Source organism: Arachis hypogaea, chromosome 9 (genome assembly GCF_003086295.3).
Source record: "Arachis hypogaea cultivar Tifrunner chromosome 9, arahy.Tifrunner.gnm2.J5K5, whole genome shotgun sequence".
In the NCBI taxonomy this organism is placed as follows: domain Eukaryota; kingdom Viridiplantae; phylum Streptophyta; class Magnoliopsida; order Fabales; family Fabaceae; genus Arachis; species Arachis hypogaea.
Window position 1 is genome coordinate 9,088,474 of NC_092044.1, and position 18,227 is coordinate 9,106,700.

The window sequence follows — 18,227 nt, forward strand, 5'->3', positions numbered from 1 at the left end:
GTCTACTCCCACTATTATATATTTTACTTGTCCAGGCTCTTGGGGGAAGGGCCTTAGTATGTCCAATCCCCATTTTGCAAAAGGCCATGGAGAAGTTATGCTAATGAGCTCTTCGAGGGGAGCGACGTGGAAGTTTGCATGTATTTTGGCATGGATGACACTTCTTTACGAACTCGGTGGCATCTTTTTGCAAGGTCGGCCAGTAGAACCGGGCTCGTATCACTTTTCTAGTCGAAGACCTTGCTCCGAGATGATTCCCGTAGATTCCATTGTGCACCTCTTCTAGGACCTCTGTTGTCCTTGAAGTCGGGACGCACTTTAATAGTGGTGTAAATATTCCTCTTTTATAGAGGATATTTTTCACCAAAGTGTAGTTATGTGCTTCCCTCCGAATTTTCTTGGCCTTTTTTTCTTCTTTGGGTAGGATGTCGAATTTCATGTATTCGATTAGTGGGTTCATCCATTCGAGGTCCAATCCAGATACTTCAAGGACATCCTGTCTCGCCTCTGTTTTTGTGACAGAGGATTCTTGGAGAGTTTCTTGGATCAAGATTTTATTGTTCCTTCCTGGTTTAGTACTTGCTAACTTGGAAAGGGCGTCTGCTCTGCTATTGAGATCCCGAGTTATGTGTTTGACCTTGGTCTCCAAGAACCGCCTGAGATATTCTAGAGTTATATCTAAGTACCTCTTCATATTGGGATCTTTAGCCTGGTACTCTCCATTGATTTGAGAGGTTACCACCTGAGAGTTGGTGAATACAAGTATTTTGGTTGCACCGACTTCTTCAGCAAGTTACAACCCGGCGATCAAGGCTTCATATTCTGACTAGTTGTTAGAGGCTGGAAATTCAAATTTAAGAGAAACTTCTATATGTGTTCCCTCTTTGTTGACCAGTATTATACCTGCACCGCTTCCGACTTTATTGGAGGAGCCGTCCACGTATAATTCCCATGTTGTGGAGGCTTCCTCTTGATCTCTTGCGTATTCTGCCACGAAGTCGGTGAGGCATTCGACTTTAATTGCAGCTCGAGTTTCGTACTTAAGGTCGAACTTGGAAAGCTCTATGACCCATTGAACCATTCTGCCCGCAATGTCTGTTTTTTGAAGAATTTGCTTCATGGGCTGGTTCATTCGAACTCTTATTGTGTGAGCTTGGAAATGAAACCTTAGCCTTCGGGAGTTTTTGATACCTTAATTCGGGGCCTTGTAGAACTTTACTGGTGAAATATAGAGGATGTTGCCCGACCTCATCTTCCCATATTAGAGCTGATGCTACAGCTCTGTCAGCTACGGACAAGTACAGGACGAGTTCCTTCCCAATTTTAAGCCGGGTCAGAATTGGAGGTTGTCTTAAAAACCTTTTGAACTCCTGGAATGCTTCTTCGCATTCAGGAGTCCATTCGAAGTGGCATCATTTTCTTAGTAGAGAGAAAAGTGGTAGGGATCTTAACGCTAATCCTGCCAAGAACCTGGAGAGGGCTGCAAGTCGGCCATTCAACTGCTGGACCTCCCTTAAGCAAGTCGGGCTTTTCATTTCTAGGACTGCTCTATACTTGTCGGGGTTGGCTTCAATCCCCCTTTGTGTTAGCATAAATCCCAAAAATTTTCCAGCCTCCACTGGGAAGGTGCACTTTGCGGGATTCAACCTCATCCCGTGCATCCTAATGGTGTTAAAGACTTGGGAGAGGTCAGTCAAGAGGTCAGACTCATCCTTAGTGTTTACTAGCATGTCATCTACATATACTTCCATTAGCTTCCCATGGTGAGGTGAAAACACCTTATTCATCAACCTTTGATATGTGGCTCTTGCATTTTTTAATCCAAAAAGCATGACCACATAGCAATAATTTGCTCTTGGCGTCATGAAAGATGTTTTTTCTTCATCTGGCTTGTACATCGGGATTTGATTATATCCCGAGTAGGCATCCATAAACGACAAGTATTGATATCCCAAGCTGGAGTCTACTAGGGTATCAATATTTGGGAGTAGATATAGGACTTTTGGACACGTCTTATTTAGGTCGGTGTAGTCGACGCACATCCTCCACTTGCCGTTTTGTTTCTTGACTAGCACCACATTTGCCAACCAAGCCGGATATTTGACCTCTCTGATGAAGCCGGCTTCTAGGAGGACTTGTACCTGTTCTTCCACAATTTGAGCTCATTCGAGTCCGAGCTTCCATCTCCTCTGCTGGACAGGTCGTGACCCGGGGTATACTGACAGCTTATGTGACATGAGTTCAAAATCTATTCCCAGCATGTCAGAGGCTTTCTAGGCAAAAAGGTCGGCATTTTTGATGAGGAACCATGGGAATCTGAGGCTCAAAATGAGACCATAGAGATTCCATTGGACTTACTTCTGCCATTCATGAGCTCTGATGAGTATTCTTCCTCTGAAGAGGATGAGTATGTCACTGAAGAGCAAGTTGCTAAATACCTTGGAGCAATCATGAAGCTAAATGACAAGCTATTTGGAAATGAGACTTGGGAAGATGAACCCCCTTTGCTCACTAAAGAACTGGATGACTTGTCTAGGCAGAAATTACCTCAAAAGAGACAAGATCCTGGGAAATTTTCAATACCTTGTACCATAGGCACCATGACCTTCAAGAAGGCCTTGTGTGACCTAGGGTCGAGTGTAAACCTCATGCCTCTCTCTGTAATGGAGAAGCTAGGGATCTTTGAGGTACAAGCTGCAAAAATCTCACTAGAGATGGCAGACAACTCAAGAAAACAAGCTTATGGACTTGTAGAGGATGTTCTGGTGAAAGTTGAAGACCATTACATCCCTGCTGATTTCATAGTCCTAGAGACTGGGAAGTGCATGGATGAATCCATCATCCTTGGCAGACCCTTCCTAGCCACAGCAAAGGCTGTGATTGATGTTGATAGAGGAGAATTGATCATTCAAGTGAATGAAGAATCCTTTGTGTTTAAGGCTCAAGGATATCCCTCTGTCACCATGGAGAGGAAGCATGAAGAGCTTCTCTCAAAACAGAGTCAAACAGAGCCCCCACAGCCAAACTCTAAGTTTGGTGTTGGGAGGCCACAACCAACTTCTAAGTCTAGTGTTAAACCCCCACATTCAAATTCTAAGTTTGGTGTTGGGAGGTTCCAACATTGCTCTGAGCATCTCTGAGGCTCCATGAGAGCCCTCTGTCAAGCTACTGACATTAAAGAAGCGCTTGTTGGGAGGCGACCCAATGTTATATTTTATCTATTTTCCTTTGTTATTTTATGTTTTTTGTAGGTTGATGATCATGAGAAGTCACAAAAACAATTGAAAAAGCAAAAACAGAATGAAAAATAGAAAGAAAAACAGCACACCCTGGAAGAGGAACTTGCTGGCGTTTAAACGCCAGTAAGGCTAGCAGATGGGCGTTTAACGCCCAGTCTGGCACCATTCTGGGCGTTTAACGCCAGAAAGGGGCACCAGACTGGCGTTAAACGCCAGAAAAGGGCAAGCACTTGGCGTTAAACGCCAGAAATGGGCACCAGCCCGGCGTTTAACGCCAGAATTGGCTCAAAACGCATTTTTGCATGCCATTTGGTGCAGGGATGACTTTTCCTTGACACCTCAGGATCTGTGGACCCCACAGGATCCCCACCTACCCCACCACTCTCTTTCTTCTTCACCCATTCACCAATCACCTCAACACCTCTTCCCCAAACACCCTTCACCTATCAAATCCCATCTTTCTCTTCACCACTCACATCCATCCTTCATAAAACCCCACCTACCTCACCATTCAAATTCAAACCACTTTCCCTCCCAAACCCACCCATATATGACCGAACCATGAGCCCCTCCACTCCTATATAAACCCTTCTTCACTCCTTCATTTTCATACAACATAAACACTACTTCTCCCCCCTTTGGCCGAACACAAAGCCATCCCTTCTCTCTATTTCTTCTTCTTCTACTCTCTTCTTTCTTCTTTTGCTCGAGAACGAGCAAACCTTTTAAGTTTGGTGTGGTAAAAGCATTGCTTTTTGTTTTTCCATAACCATTTATGGCATCCAAGGCCGGAGAAACCTCTAGAAAGAGGAAAGGGAAGGCAAAAGCTTCCACCTCCGAGTCATGGGAGATGGAGAGATTCATCTCAAGGGTGCATCAAGACCACTTCTATGAAGTTGTGGCCTTGAAGAAGGTGATCCCCGAGGTCCCTTTCAAACTCAAAAAGAGTGAATATCTGGAGATCCGACATGAGATCCGAAGAAGAGGTTGGGAAGTCCTTACCAACCCCATTCAACAAGTCGGAATCTTAATGGTTCAAGAGTTTTATGCCAATGCATGGATCACCAAGAACCATGATCAAAGTGTGAACCCGGATCCAAAGAATTGGCTTACTATGGTTCGGGGAAAATACTTGGATTTTAGTCCGGAAAATGTAAGATTGGCATTCAACTTTCCCATGATGCAAGGAGATGAACATCCTTACACTAGAAGGGTCAACTTTGATCAAAGGTTGGACCAAGTCCTCACAGTCATTTGTGAAGAGGGCACCCAATGGAAGAGAGATTCAAGAGGAAAGCCGGTTCAATTGAGAAGGCATGACCTCAAACCCATGGCTAGAGGATGGTTAGAGTTTATACAACGCTCAATCATTCCCACTAGCAACCGGTCTGAAGTTACTATAGACCGGGCTATCATGATTCATAGCATCATGATTGGAGAAGAAATAGAAGTTCATGAGGTTATAGCCCAAGAACTCTATAAGGTGGCGGATAAGTCCTCTACCTTGGCAAGGTTAGCCTTTCCTCATCTCATTTGTCACCTCTGTTATTCAGTTGGAGTTGACATAGAGGGAGACATCCCCATTGATGAGGACAAACCCATCACTAAGAAAAGGATGGAGCACACAAGAGATCCCACTCATCATGAGATCCCTGAGATTCCTCAAGGGATGCACTTTCCTCCACAAAACTATTGGGAGCAACTGAACACCTCCCTAGGAGAATTGAGTTCCAACATGGGACAACTAAGGGTGGAGCACCAAGAGCATTCCATTCTCCTCCATGAAATTAGAGAAGATCAAAGAATCATGAGAGAGGAGCAACTAAGACAAGGAAGAGACATTGAGGAGCTCAAGCACTCCATAGGATCTTCAAGAGGAAGAACAAGCCGCCATCACTAAGGTGGACCCGTTCTTTAATTTCCTTGTTCTTTATTTTCCTGTTTTTCGAATTTTAGTGCTTATGTTTATCTATGTTTGTGTCTTGTGATCATTAGTGTCTTAGTGTCTATGCCTTAAAGTTATGAATGTTCTATGAATCCATCACCTTTCTTGAGTGAAAAATGTTCTTAATTGAAAAAGAGAAGAATTGCATGAATTTTGAATTTTATAACAGTTTAATTATTTTGATGTGGTGGCAATACTTTTGTTTTCTGAATGTATGCTTAAACAGTGCATATGTCTTTTTGAATTTGTGGTTCATGAATGTTGGCTCTTGAAAGAATGATGAAAAAGGAGACATGTTACTGAGGATCTGAAAAATCATAAAAATGATTCTTGAAGCAAGAAAAAGCAGTGAAAAAAAAAACGAAAAAAAAAAAGAGAAAACGAAAAAAAGGGGAGAAAAACGAAAAAAAATAATAATAAAGTTGTGATCCAAGGCAAAAAAGAGTGTGCCTAAGAACCCTGGACACCTCTAGTTGGGGACTCTAGCAAAGCTGAGTCACAATCTGAAAAGGTTCACCCAATTATGTGTCTGTGGCATGTATGTATCCGGTGGTAATACTGGAAGACAGAGTGCTTTGGGCCACGGCCAAGACTCAATAAGTAGTTATGTTCAAGAATCATCATACTTAACTAGGAGAATCAATAACACTATCTGGACTCTGAGTTCCTAAAGAAGCCAATCATTCTGAATTTCAAAGGATAGAGTGAGATGCCAAAATTGTTCAGAGGCAAAAAGCTAAAAGCCCCGCTCATCTAATTAATACTGATCTTCATAGATATTTTTGGAATTCATTGCATATTCTCTTCTTTTTATCTTATTTGATTTCCAGTTGCTTGAGGACAAGCAACAATTTAAGTTTGGTGTTGTGATGAGCGGATAATTTGTACGCTTTTTGGCATTGTTTTTAGTATGTTTTTAGTATGATCTAGTTAGTTTTTAGCATATTTTTATTAGTTTTTAGTTAAAATTCACTTTTCTGGACTTTACTATGAGTTTGTGTGTTTTTCTGTGATTTCAGGTATTTTCTGGCTGAAATTGAGGGACCTGAGCAAAAATCTGATTCAGAGACTGAAAAGGACTGCAGATGCTGTTGGATTCTGACCTCCCTGCACTCGAAGTGGATTTTCTGGAGCTACAAAAACCCAATTGGCGCGCTCTCAACGGCGTTGGAAAGTAGATATCCTGGGCTTTCCAGAAATATATGATAGTCCATACTTTGCCCAAGATTTGATGGCCCAAACTGGCGTTCAAAGTCACCCTCAGAATTCCCAGCGTTAAACGCCGGAACTGGCACAAGAATGGGAGTTAAACGCCCAAACTGGCACCAAAGCTGGCGTTTAACTCCAAGAGAAGTCTCTACACGAAAATGCTTCATTGCTCAGCCCAAGCACACACCAAGTGGGCCCGGAAGTGGATTTTTATGACATTTACTCATCTCTGTAAACCTTAGGCTACTAGTTTTCTATAAGTAGGACCTTTTACTATTGTATTAGAGAGCTTTTGATCATGTTTTTATGATTGAACCCTCTTTGGGAGGCTGGCCATTCGGCCATGCCTAGACCTTGTTCTTATGTATTTTCAACGGTGGAGTTTCTACACACCATAGATTAAGGTGTGGAGCTCTGCTGTACCTCGAGTATTAATGCAATTACTAGTGTTCTTCTATTCAATTCCGCTTGTTCTTGTTCTAAGATATCACTTGTTCTTCAACTTGATGAATGTGATGATCCGTGACACTCATCATCATTCTCACCTATGAACGTGTGACTGACAACCACCTCCGTTCTACCTTAGATTGGGTGAATATCTCTTGGATTCCTGATACACGATGCATGGTTGATCGCCTGACAACCGAGTGCTCGCCTGACAACCGAGCCAGCCATTCCGTGAGATCAGAGTCTTCGTGGTATAGGCTAGAACTGATGGCGGCATTCAAGAGAATCCGGAAGGTCTAACCTTGTCTGTGGTATTCTGAGTAGGATTCAATGATTGAATGACTGTGACGTGCTTCAAACTCTTGAAGGCGGGGCGTTAGTAACAGATGCAAAAGAATCACTGGATTCTATTCCGGCCTGATTGAGAACCGACAGATGGATAGTCGTGCCGTGACAGGGTGCGTTGAACATTTCCACTGAGAGGATGGGAGGTAGCCACTGACAACGGTGAAACCCTTGCATAAGCTTGCCATGGAAAGGAGTAAGAAGGATTGGATGAAGACAGTAGGAAAGCAGAGAGACGGAAGGGACACAGCATCTTCATGCGCTTATCTGAAATTCCCACCAATGAATTACATAAGTATCTCTATCTTTATCTTTATGTTTTATTTGTATATCACCCATATCCATTTGAGTTTGCCTGACTAAGATTTACAAGGTGACCATAGCTTGCTTCATACCAACAATCTCTGTGGGATCGACCCTTACTCGCGTAAGGTTTATTACTTGGACGACCCAGTACACTTGCTGGTTAGTTGTGCGAAGTTGTGTTTATGCCATGGTATTGAACATCAAGTTTTTGGATTCATTACCGGGGATTATTTGAGTTGTGAAAAGTATTGATCACAATTTCGCGCTGTCAATTTTCTTGTAGGAGTCTTGTAAGCTTCTGCTTCAAATCTTCTTTGAGGTTGGCTCCTATGTTGGTATTTTTTCTTCCTCTTTTCCGACCTGCACCTCCTCAGTCTTTCCCCAAGGTTGTGGTCGTAGCTCTTTCTTAGCTCGAACTCCTCCAAGCTCAATGGCGTGAACCTCCTTGACTTTTCCTCTCAGGTTTAGACTTTCATTGTAGCATTTCTTTGCCAACTTTTGATCTCCCCTGATGGTTGTGATTCCCTCTGGCGTTGGAAATTTCATATAGAGATGGGGGGTGGACACCACTGCTCCGAGCCGATTAAGGATCGTTCTGCCTATTAGAGCATTATAGGCCGAACCCACGTCAACGACTATGAAGTCGATACTCAGAGTCTTGGATTTCATCCCCTTTTCAAAAGTTGTGTGTAGGGGTATGAATCTTAGTGGCTTTATTGGTGTATCCCCCAACCCATATAGGGTATCAGGGTAGGCCCTTAATTCCTTTTCATCCAATTCCAGCTTATCAAATGCTGGTTTGAACAGGATGTCGGCCTAACTCTCCTGATCCACCAGGGTTCTGTATAGATGGGCGTCGACAAGGATCATAGTGATCACTACCAGATCATCATGTCCGGGAACGTCGGCAACTTTGCCCCCAACCTGGTAGACTTCTTTCAAGTGCCTCTTGCGAGATGACTTTGTGAGACCACCTCCGACAAACCCCCTCGAGATCATATGTATATGCCTTTCCAGGCTCCATGGTGGTGGGTCTCTTTGGTCTTCCTCATCTTGCTTCATCTTGCCATGATGGTCCGACCTTTCCATGAGATATCTGTCAAGCCGACCTTCCCTAACCAGCTTTTCTATCTCATTCTTCATGTTGTAACAATCATTCGTTGAGTGACCATATAGTTTATGGTACTCACAGTATTCGCTACGACTTCCCCCCTTTTTATTTTTGATGGGCCTAGGGGAAGGTAGCCTTTCAGTATGACAAATTTTCCTATAGACATCGATTAGGGAAACTCGTAGGGGAGTGTAGGAGTGATATCTCCTGGGTCTTTCAGGCCCGACTTCTTCTTTTTTCTTGGGCTCCCTCTCTTTCTCTTTTGACGAGTGAGAGTGCCCAGGTCACCAGCTTAGCTCACGCAGCCTGGCATTTTATTCCACGTTGATGTACTTCTCGACTCTTTCTTGCATATCACTTAAAGAAGTCGGATGCCTTTTCGAGATGGACTGGGAGAAAGGACATTCTCGAAGTCCATTTACAAGGCCCATGATCACTGTCTCCGTGGGCAGGTTTTGAATTTCCAGGCACACTTTGTTGAACCTTTCCACGTAGTCTCTCAAAGGTTCTCCTATCTCTTGTTTTACTCCCAGGAGACTCAGTGCGTGCTTCACTTTATCCTTTTGGATTGAAAATCGCATGAGGAACTTACACGAGAGGCCGTCAAAACTGGTGACCAGCCTTGGGGGGAGGCTATCAAACCACTTCATCGCTGCTTTCATCAGAGTTGTTGGAAGGCTTTGCAGCGAGTAGCATTAGAGGCGTCGGCTAGGTACATCCAAATTTTAAAATTGCTCAAATGATGCTTTGGGTCGGTAGTCCCGTCATAGAGGTCCATATCGGGGCTTTTAAAGATTCTAGGAACTTTTGCCTTCATTATGTCCTCGCTAAACGAGTCTTCCCCTTCCAAAGGAGAATCTTCTTGGTCACTGCGAGAATTTCGACCTCGAAGACTGGATTCTAGCCTCAAGAGCTTTTCTTCAAGTTCTTTTTGCCACTCGACCTCTCTTCTCAAGCTTCTCTCTACCTCTCATTGTCGTTCCAATTCCTGCTCTAGTTGTTCCAGCCGTCCCTAGTGGTTGTCGAACAATCCCATTAATTCAGCTGCATGGGGTTATCCCTCTTTTCCTGATTCATGCTCCTCATAGGAGTTTCCCTCTTGGTCATTTACCCCTGAGGTGCCTTCTCTGTGTTGGTTGGTCACCCCTTGGTGAGTGACTATGGCTCTATCATTGTTACCAGCGTCTTGATTCTCTTGCTCAAAATCGGATGTTGTGTTTCCATCCTCGTTTAAGTCGTCCGCCATTGTGAGTTAATCTCTAGGTCCCCAGCAACGGTGCCAATGTTACGTGGGTAACCTGAGCTTAATGGATTAGGCTTGTAAGGTTGGCCCAAACATCAAGATGAGGTGGTTTCCAATTTGATTTACATCTGGGAGCCACTGTCCGACTTGTGTTAGCAGGTTTTGAATGTATTGGAACTTAGAGATACCTGAGGGATATCAGAGTATTTATCATAGTGATCTAATAACCACCGTTGGAAGGTTTTCCACCTTTTAAGGTGGATAACCGTCCCTTTATCTTAGGAAAGTTGAGATATGACTCCTAGAAATGGGTTGAGAGATTTTAAAGGCAGTTACTTATTTGAATAAGTGTTATTTGCCAGCTATCCTTCAACTCGATTTCTTTGAGGTGGAGTCTATGTTGAATCTGACCTCTTCTAAAGAGGTCGGTAAGTGGCGAAGGCCAATCTTTGGATTAGGCCTTTTTGGCTTATTTGAATCTGGGCCCTAGTATTGGGCCAAGGTATAAACACTACCCAAAGCAATACACCTGCGGACTCGCGTCTTGCTTCCTAACAGTCAAGCCATCTCCTTTATCCTGCACTACCGTAATCGAGGCAACAACACCCATCTTCCTTCATCATCGCCAAAACAGTAATGATCCACCATTGTTGCCATCTCAGAATCAACTATAGAGAGAGTAGAATCGTCCTTATTATAGTAGCATCCGTATATAATAGCATGGCTTATGCGCTTCTGGGGAGTGAACATAGTTGTTGCAGGAGGCACAAATTAGAAAATGAACAAAGGTAAGAGGGAGAGATAGTTTGAATTAGGGAGTGTGGGTTTAGGTGGATTTTGGGTTTTGGATCCTTTCGGATGTAAGCCAGATTTGCCCAATTCTCACCATGTCCCAAAAATAAAAAGAGCGTTATGTGAACTCCATTTCATATTTGAACCACCCTTCATTCCAAGAGTTGAGTGAAGTTAAGAGAGAGCTTGGATATCATTATCCCATGGGAGGTCTTACAATTCCTTGCATCTCTTGAGTTGAGATTGATGAAAAATCTCAAAATGAGATTAACATATACATGTTGAAATAGATTAGTATAGAGAATTAGAATGACAAATTCAAAGAGTATGTGTTCTTTTTTTTTTGTGCAACACAAACTGACAATGAATTCAATCACTCATATGTATAACATCTTTTAATTTTCGAAAAAAGTAGCAGCCTATACATGCAAATTTAGTTGCATGAGAAAAATCATATTTGACAGTGCTGATAAATTTCAAGCATGAACATAGCACATCAAAGAAAGAAAACTCTATTGTGGAACCAGGAGATCCCTCACCATTTTAACTTTATATAGTCAACTATACCATCAAACTTCAATATTTTAGAGTAAAAAATAGCAGATGGCATCATTTCACAACGTAAGTGTCAAGCATACCATCATATCCGATTTTATCGACTCATAGGGACTAATATCCTTCATCACAATTCAATTTCTTAGGGAGACATATACTATTACATCTCAATATTGTTGGATAAAAAAAGTCAGCTATATCATACATCACCACAATTTGATTTTACAAAGTCATATAGGTCAAACATATTACTCTTCCACACATTTCATTTTTCTAGGCTCACAAGAATAATGAACATGATCCCACAATTTTACGATCAAAACAAATCATTGCACAGCTTTTTTCAAAGGACAATTTCAATTTGATTCACTAGTAAGTGAACAAAAAAAATCATCACAAAAGAATTGAAATGACTCTACATCTAAGTTGTCATGTTATAAAAGTCCATCACAAGTTGATAATGAACCCAATCACTCAATTATTTTCTATTTATATATAACATCTTTCAATTCTTGAGCAGCTTATATATGCAAAGTTACTTGTAGTGAAAAAAGCCAGATTTCACTGTTTAATGTTCTAATAAATATAAATTTCAAAACATGAACAAGAACACATCAGAGAAAGAAAACTCTATTTTGGAGCCAATAGATCCCTCACTCCATTTCAACTCATTAGGGCCAAAAGATCATTCACCATATTTCAATGTCATAAGGTCAATTATACCATCAAATTTCAATGTTCATGGGCCAAAAAGCCAAATAACATCATTTCACAACAACAGAAGGGTCAAGCAATATCATCATATCCAATTTTTTCGGGTCATATGGACCCTTCAACGCAATTTCATTTCGTAGGGTCACACATTGTATCCGATTTAATCGAGGGACTAAAGTCCTTCATCACAATTCAACATAAGGCCACACATATCACCATATACGTACTAAGATCCTTCTTCACAATCCAATCTTGCAGGGCCACATATATCATCATTCCAACTTTATCGGGTCATAGGGACTAAGATCCTCACAATCTGTAGGGCAACATATCTTATTACATTTTAATATGATTGGACAGAAAAAGCCAACTAAATTACCCTTCCACACATTTCAGTTTTCTAGGATCACAAGCATCATCAACATTATTGCGCAATTTTACCATCAACAAATCGAAACAATTCTGCAACTACATTTGACATGCTGTAAAAGTCAATTATATATCATTCTGCGACAAATTCTTTTTCCAAAAGGCTCAAATATACATTGTACAAGGTAGAATTGAAATAAATTCAAAGTCTAGAGTTACATCCAAATCATAAAAATAACAGAGAAAACAGTCCATCCCCAAAACTATCAAATGGCAAAACTCAATTGTCCTTAATAACAGAAAAATATTTGTGGAAATAAAGAAAAACCAACTCATCCCCAAGATAATACAAAAATAACACCAATAATCGAAAGCAAACCTTTTTCTTTTTTTTTGGACATGAATATATTCCATAAGAGCAATGATTTGCACACAAAATTTTGTAAAACACAAATTAACTATGAATTCAGTCACTCAATTATTTTCTATTTATCTATAATATTTTCGACAAAAATAATTATCTATAACATCTTTCAACGCTTGAGAAGCTTATGCAAAGTTACGTGCAGTAAAAAAAACTAGATGTTATTGCTCACTGTTATGATAAATTTCAAAGCATGAACACAAAATATCAGAGAAAGTAAACACTATTTTGGAGCCAAGAGATCCCTCACCACATTTGGAGCCAAAAAACCCTTCACCAAATTTTAAGGTCATAGGGTCAACTTTACTATCAAACTTCAATATTCATGGGTTAAAAAAGCCAAATAACATCATTTTGCAATATAAGGGTCAAGCATTTTCGGGTCATAGGGACTAAGATAATTCGACACAATTCAATTTCATAGGACCACACATCATTGTATTCGATATTTTTGGGTCAGGTCATAATGACTAAGATCTTTTGCCACAATTCAATTTCACAGGGTCACGCATCATTGTATCCAATTTTTTCGGGTCATAGGGACTAAGATACTTCGCCACAATTCAATTTCACAGGGTCACGCATTATTGTATCTGATTTTTTTTGGGTCATAGAGACTATGATCTTTCATCACAATTCAATTTCATAGGATCACAGATCATTGTATCTGATTTTCTTGAGTCACAAGGACTAAGATACTTTACCACAATTCAATTTTGTATCGCGTCATAAGGACTAAAATTCTTCATCACAATGATTTTAACGGGTCATAAGGACTAAAATCATTCATCACAATTCATAAGGCTGAAAATATCGTTACATTTCAATATCATTGGACAAAAAAAAGCCAACTATATTACCTTTCCACACGTTTCAATTTTCTATGATCATAAGCACCATGGACAACTCCGCCTATGTTACACTTGCGGTACATAGCCGGTCCCAAGCCCGGATAAAGGAGGAGGGTTGTGTTAGGTCTTCGGCAACCAACGTAAAAATATAGCCGAACCCCCCATGACATGAATCAAAGACATTATTGCGCTAAAGCTAGGTCGTTACCCGGAAGTAACGCGCCGTATGGCTCGAGTACGGTGTCAAAGCAAGAGCCGCTGCATCGGTGCCCGGATGTAGTGTTAAATGAGCAAGGGTTCTCGCATTTTCGTGAACGGACGAGGGTAAATAAGCTAGTTCACAAAGGAAAAGGTAAAGGTCGAAGCGACAAAAGGTTGAGATTTGGGACATGGAACATAGGCACTCTAACAGGAAAGTCCATGGAGGTGGTGGATACCATGATAAGGAGGAAGATTAACATTATGTGCCTACAAGAAACGAAATGGGTTGGTGCAAAGGCTAGGGAGTTGGATTCTTCTGGTTTCAAACTTTGGTATACAGGAAAGGTGAAGAATAGGAATGGAGTTGGAATAATTGTGGATAAGCAGTGGAAGAAGGACGTAGTTGATGTCAAGAGGGTGGGAGATCGGATCATCTCTATCAAACTTGTGGTGGAGGGAGGTGCTTTTCATGTGATTAGCGCCTATGCACCGCAAGTGGGTTCGGACGAACAACACAAGATAAGGTTTTGGGAGGATCTAGAGAGTTTAGTTCAAGGCATATCTTTGGGAGATAAGATTTTCTTAGGAGGAGATTTAAATGGCCATGTTGGGAGAGAAGTGACTGGATATGGGAGTATTCACGGAGGCCATGGTTTCGGGGTGATCAATGCCGAGGGTAAAACTATTTTGGACTTTTCCTCAACTTTTGATCTTCTCATCGCAAATACATGTTTTAAAAAGAGAGACGAACATCTTATAACCTATAAGAGTGGCATGACAAGCTCTCAAATCGACTTCTTCTTGTTGAGGAGAGTCGACCGGAAATTTTGCATTAACTGTAAAATTATCCCGGGAGAGAGTTTGACAACACAACATAGGGTGCTCGTCATGGATTTTCGCGTTGAGCAAAAGTTGAGGAAAAGACATCATACGAAGAACCCAAGGACGAGGTGGTGGCGGATGAAAGGTGAGGAACAAAGAAGCTTCCTAAGACGGGTAGGAGAAGAGGCAAGGTGGGATGGGAATGGAAGCGCGGAAGAGATGTGGAGGGAGATGGCAGAAGTTATTAGAAGAACAGCAAAAGAAAGTTTTGGTGAATCTAAAGGAATAGGACCAAGAGACAAGGAGTCCTGGTGGTGGAATGCGAGTATACAAGAAAAGATAAAGATAAAAAGAGAATGCTTTAAAGAGTGGTCTTTATGCCGCAATGCAGATAACTGGGAAAAATATAAGGCGGCTAAGAAAGAGACAAAAGTGGCTGTAAGTGAAGCAAGAACAAGAGCATATGAGGGTCTCTACCAGTCTTTGGACACGAAAGAAGGAGAAAAAGGTATATATAGAATTGCAAAGAGCCGGGAAAGAAGAACGAGAGATTTGGATCAGGTTAAGTGCATAAAGGATAAGGATGGAGAGGTGTTGGCTCAAGAGGAGAAGATTAATGAAAGGTGGAAGAGCTACTTCTACGAGTTATTTAATGAGGGACAGAAGACTCTTCCGAGCCTTGGTCGATTATGCACAAGGGAAGAAGATCAAAACTTTGACTACTATCGAAGGATTCGAGACTTCGAGGTAAAAGAGGCTCTAAAGCAGATGAAAAATGGCAGGGCAGTAGGACCTGATAATATCCCGATTGAGGTTTGGAAGGGTCTTGGAGGAAAAGGCATCAACTGGTTAACCAAGCTTTTTAATGAGATTTTAAGGTCAAAAAAGATGCCTGATGAGTGGAGAAAGAGCACCTTGGTACCTATCTACAAGAATAAGGGGGATATACAAAGTTGCGGAAATTATAGAGGGATTAAGCTTATGAGTCATACTATGAAGTTATGGGAAAGGGTGATAGAACGGAGGTTGAGAAAAGAGACACAAGTAACAGAGAACAAATTTGGATTTATGCCAGGCAGATCTACCACTGAAGCGATATACCTATTAAGAAGGATGATGGAGAGGTATCGTAGTAATAAAAGGGATCTACACATGGTGTTTATTGATTTGGAAAAAGCGTATGATAGGGTACCAAGGGAGGTCTTATGGAAGGTTTTAGAAAAGAGGAGAGTAAGGATCGCATATATTCGGGCAATTAAAGACATGTATGATGGGGCCACAACTAGTGTGAAGACTCAAGGTGGTGTGACAGAGGAATTCCCTATTGGTATAGGATTACACCAGGGATCATCCTTAAGTCCATACCTTTTCACATTAGTCTTGGAAGTACTCACAGAGCACATCCAAGAGCCTGTGCCATGGTGCATGCTTTTTGCCGATGATATCGTCCTTATGGGAGAGTCAAGGGAAGACCTAAATAAGAAGTTGGAGTTATGGAGAGAAGCTCTAGAAGTGTATGGTCTGTGCATAAGCCGTAGCAAGACGGAATATATGGAATGTAAGTTCAGTCTGAGAAGGGAAAACTCCAATATAGAGGTGAAAATTGGAGAGAACACCTTACGAAAAGTTAAAAGTTTTAAGTATCTTGGGTGCATCATACAGGATAATGGAGAGATTGAACATGATGTAAATCATAGGATCCAAGCAGGTTGGTCAAAATGGCGGAGTGCATCTGGTTTTATATGCGACAAAAAAGTGCCTTTAAAACCTAAAGGTAAATTCTATCGCACCGCTATAAGACCGGCTATGCTGTATGGTACGGAGTGTTGGGCGGCTAAAGGAGAGCACGAACATAAGCTGAGTGTGGCAGAGATGAAGATGTTGAGATGGATGAGTGGTCACACGCGATTGGATAAAATAAGGAATGAAGATATAAGGGAGAGAGTTGGAGTAGCACCCATTGTGGAAAAGATGGTTGAATCGCGTCTCAGGTGGTTTGGACATGTGAGAAGAAGACCGATAGAACATCCAGTCAGGAGGGTGGATGAGATGGAAGATGGACAAAGGGCGAAAGGCAGAGGAAGACCTAAGAAGACCATCCATGAGGTGGTCAAACGAGATCTACATGTAAACGGTCTCTCTGTAGACATGATACATGACAGAGCACAATGACGTCGTTTGATTCATGTAGCCGACCCCACTTAGTGGGATAAGGCTTTGTTGTTGTTTGTTTGTTATAAGCACCATGGACATTATCACACAATTTTACCATCAATAAATCATTACACAACTTTTTCAAGGGACAACATCTTATTTGATCGACATAGTAAAAAAATTCATCGCAAAAGAATTGAAGCAATTTTGCAACTAAGTTTGCTAGGCTGTAAAAGTCAATCATATATCATTCTGCTGCGGCAAATTCTTTTCCCAAAAGACTCAAACATACATTGTGCAAGGTAGAATTGAAATAAATTCAAAGTCTAGAGTTACATCCAAATCATAAAAATAACAGAGAAAACAGTCCATCCCCAAAACTATCAAATGGCAAAATTCAATTGTCCTTAATAACAGAAAAATATTTGTGGAAATAAAGAGAAACCAACTTATCCCCAAGACAATACAAAAATAACACCAATAATCGAAAGCAAACCTTTTTCTTTTTTTTTTTTGGGACATGAATATATTCCATAAGAGCAATGATTTGCACACAAAATTTTGTAAAACACAAATTAACTATGAATTCAGTCACTCAATTATTTTCTGTTTATCTATAACAATTTCGACAAAATAATTATCTATAACATCTTTCAATGCTTGAGAAGCTTATGCAAAGTTACGTGCAGTAAAAAAACCAGATGTTATTGCTCACTGTTATGATAAATTTCAAAGCATGAACAAAAAACATCAGAAAAAGTAAACACTATTTTGGAGCCAAGAGATCCCTTACCACATTTGGAGCCAAAAAACCCTTCACCAAATTTTAAGGTCATAGGGTCAACTTTACCATCAAACTTCAATATTCATGGGTTAGAAAAAGCCAAATAACATCATTTTGCAACACAAGGGTCAAGCATTTTCGGGTCATAGGGACTAAGATACTTCGACACAATTCAATTTCATAGGGCCACGCATCATTGTATCCGATATTTTTGGGTCAGGTCATAGCGACTAAGATCCTTTGCCACAATTCAATTTCACAAGGTCACGCATCATTGTATCCCATTTTTTTGGGTCATAGGGACTAAGATATTTCGCCACAATTCAATTTCACAGGGTCACGCATTATTGTATTTGATTTTTTCGGGTCACAGGGACTATGATCCTTCATCACAATTCAATTTCATAGGACCACAGATCATTGTATCTGATTTTCTTGAGTCACAGGGACTAAGATACTTTGTCACAATTCAATTTTGTATCGCGTCATATGGACTAAAATTCTTCATCACAATGATTTTAACGGGTCATAAAGACTAAAATCTTTCATCACAATTCATATGGCTGCAAATATCGTTACATTTCAATATCATTGGCCAGAAAAAGCCAACTATATTACCCTTCCACACGTTTCAGTTTTCTAGGATCATAAGCACCATGGACATTATCACACAATTTTACCATTAATAAATCATTACACAACTTTTTCAAGGGACA

General features: G+C 40.9%; 1 protein-coding gene across 1 annotated transcript; it reads right to left on the reverse strand.

Moving 5' to 3' along the window:
• Nucleotides 1–8,307: 8,307 nt before the first annotated feature.
• Nucleotides 8,308–9,252, reverse strand: LOC140175049 (uncharacterized). Its single transcript, XM_072201950.1, has 2 exons — nt 8,936–9,252; nt 8,308–8,758 (listed from the first exon to the last, which is right to left on the reverse strand). The coding sequence occupies exons 1-2, from the start codon at nt 9,250–9,252 to the stop codon at nt 8,308–8,310; spliced, it is 768 nt and encodes a 255-aa protein (XP_072058051.1).
• Nucleotides 9,253–18,227: the final 8,975 nt, after the last annotated feature.

Bases quoted from the DNA above. Each gene is read 5' to 3' on its own strand.
- LOC140175049 (XM_072201950.1), bottom strand. From the start codon at position 9,252: ATGAAGTGGTTTGATAGCCTCCCCCCAAGGCTGGTCACCAGTTTTGAC. The intron at 8,759-8,935 runs GTACATCAACGT...CGATGTCTATAG, and splicing joins ATGCAAGAAAGAGTCGAGAA to GAAAATTTGTCATACTGAAA.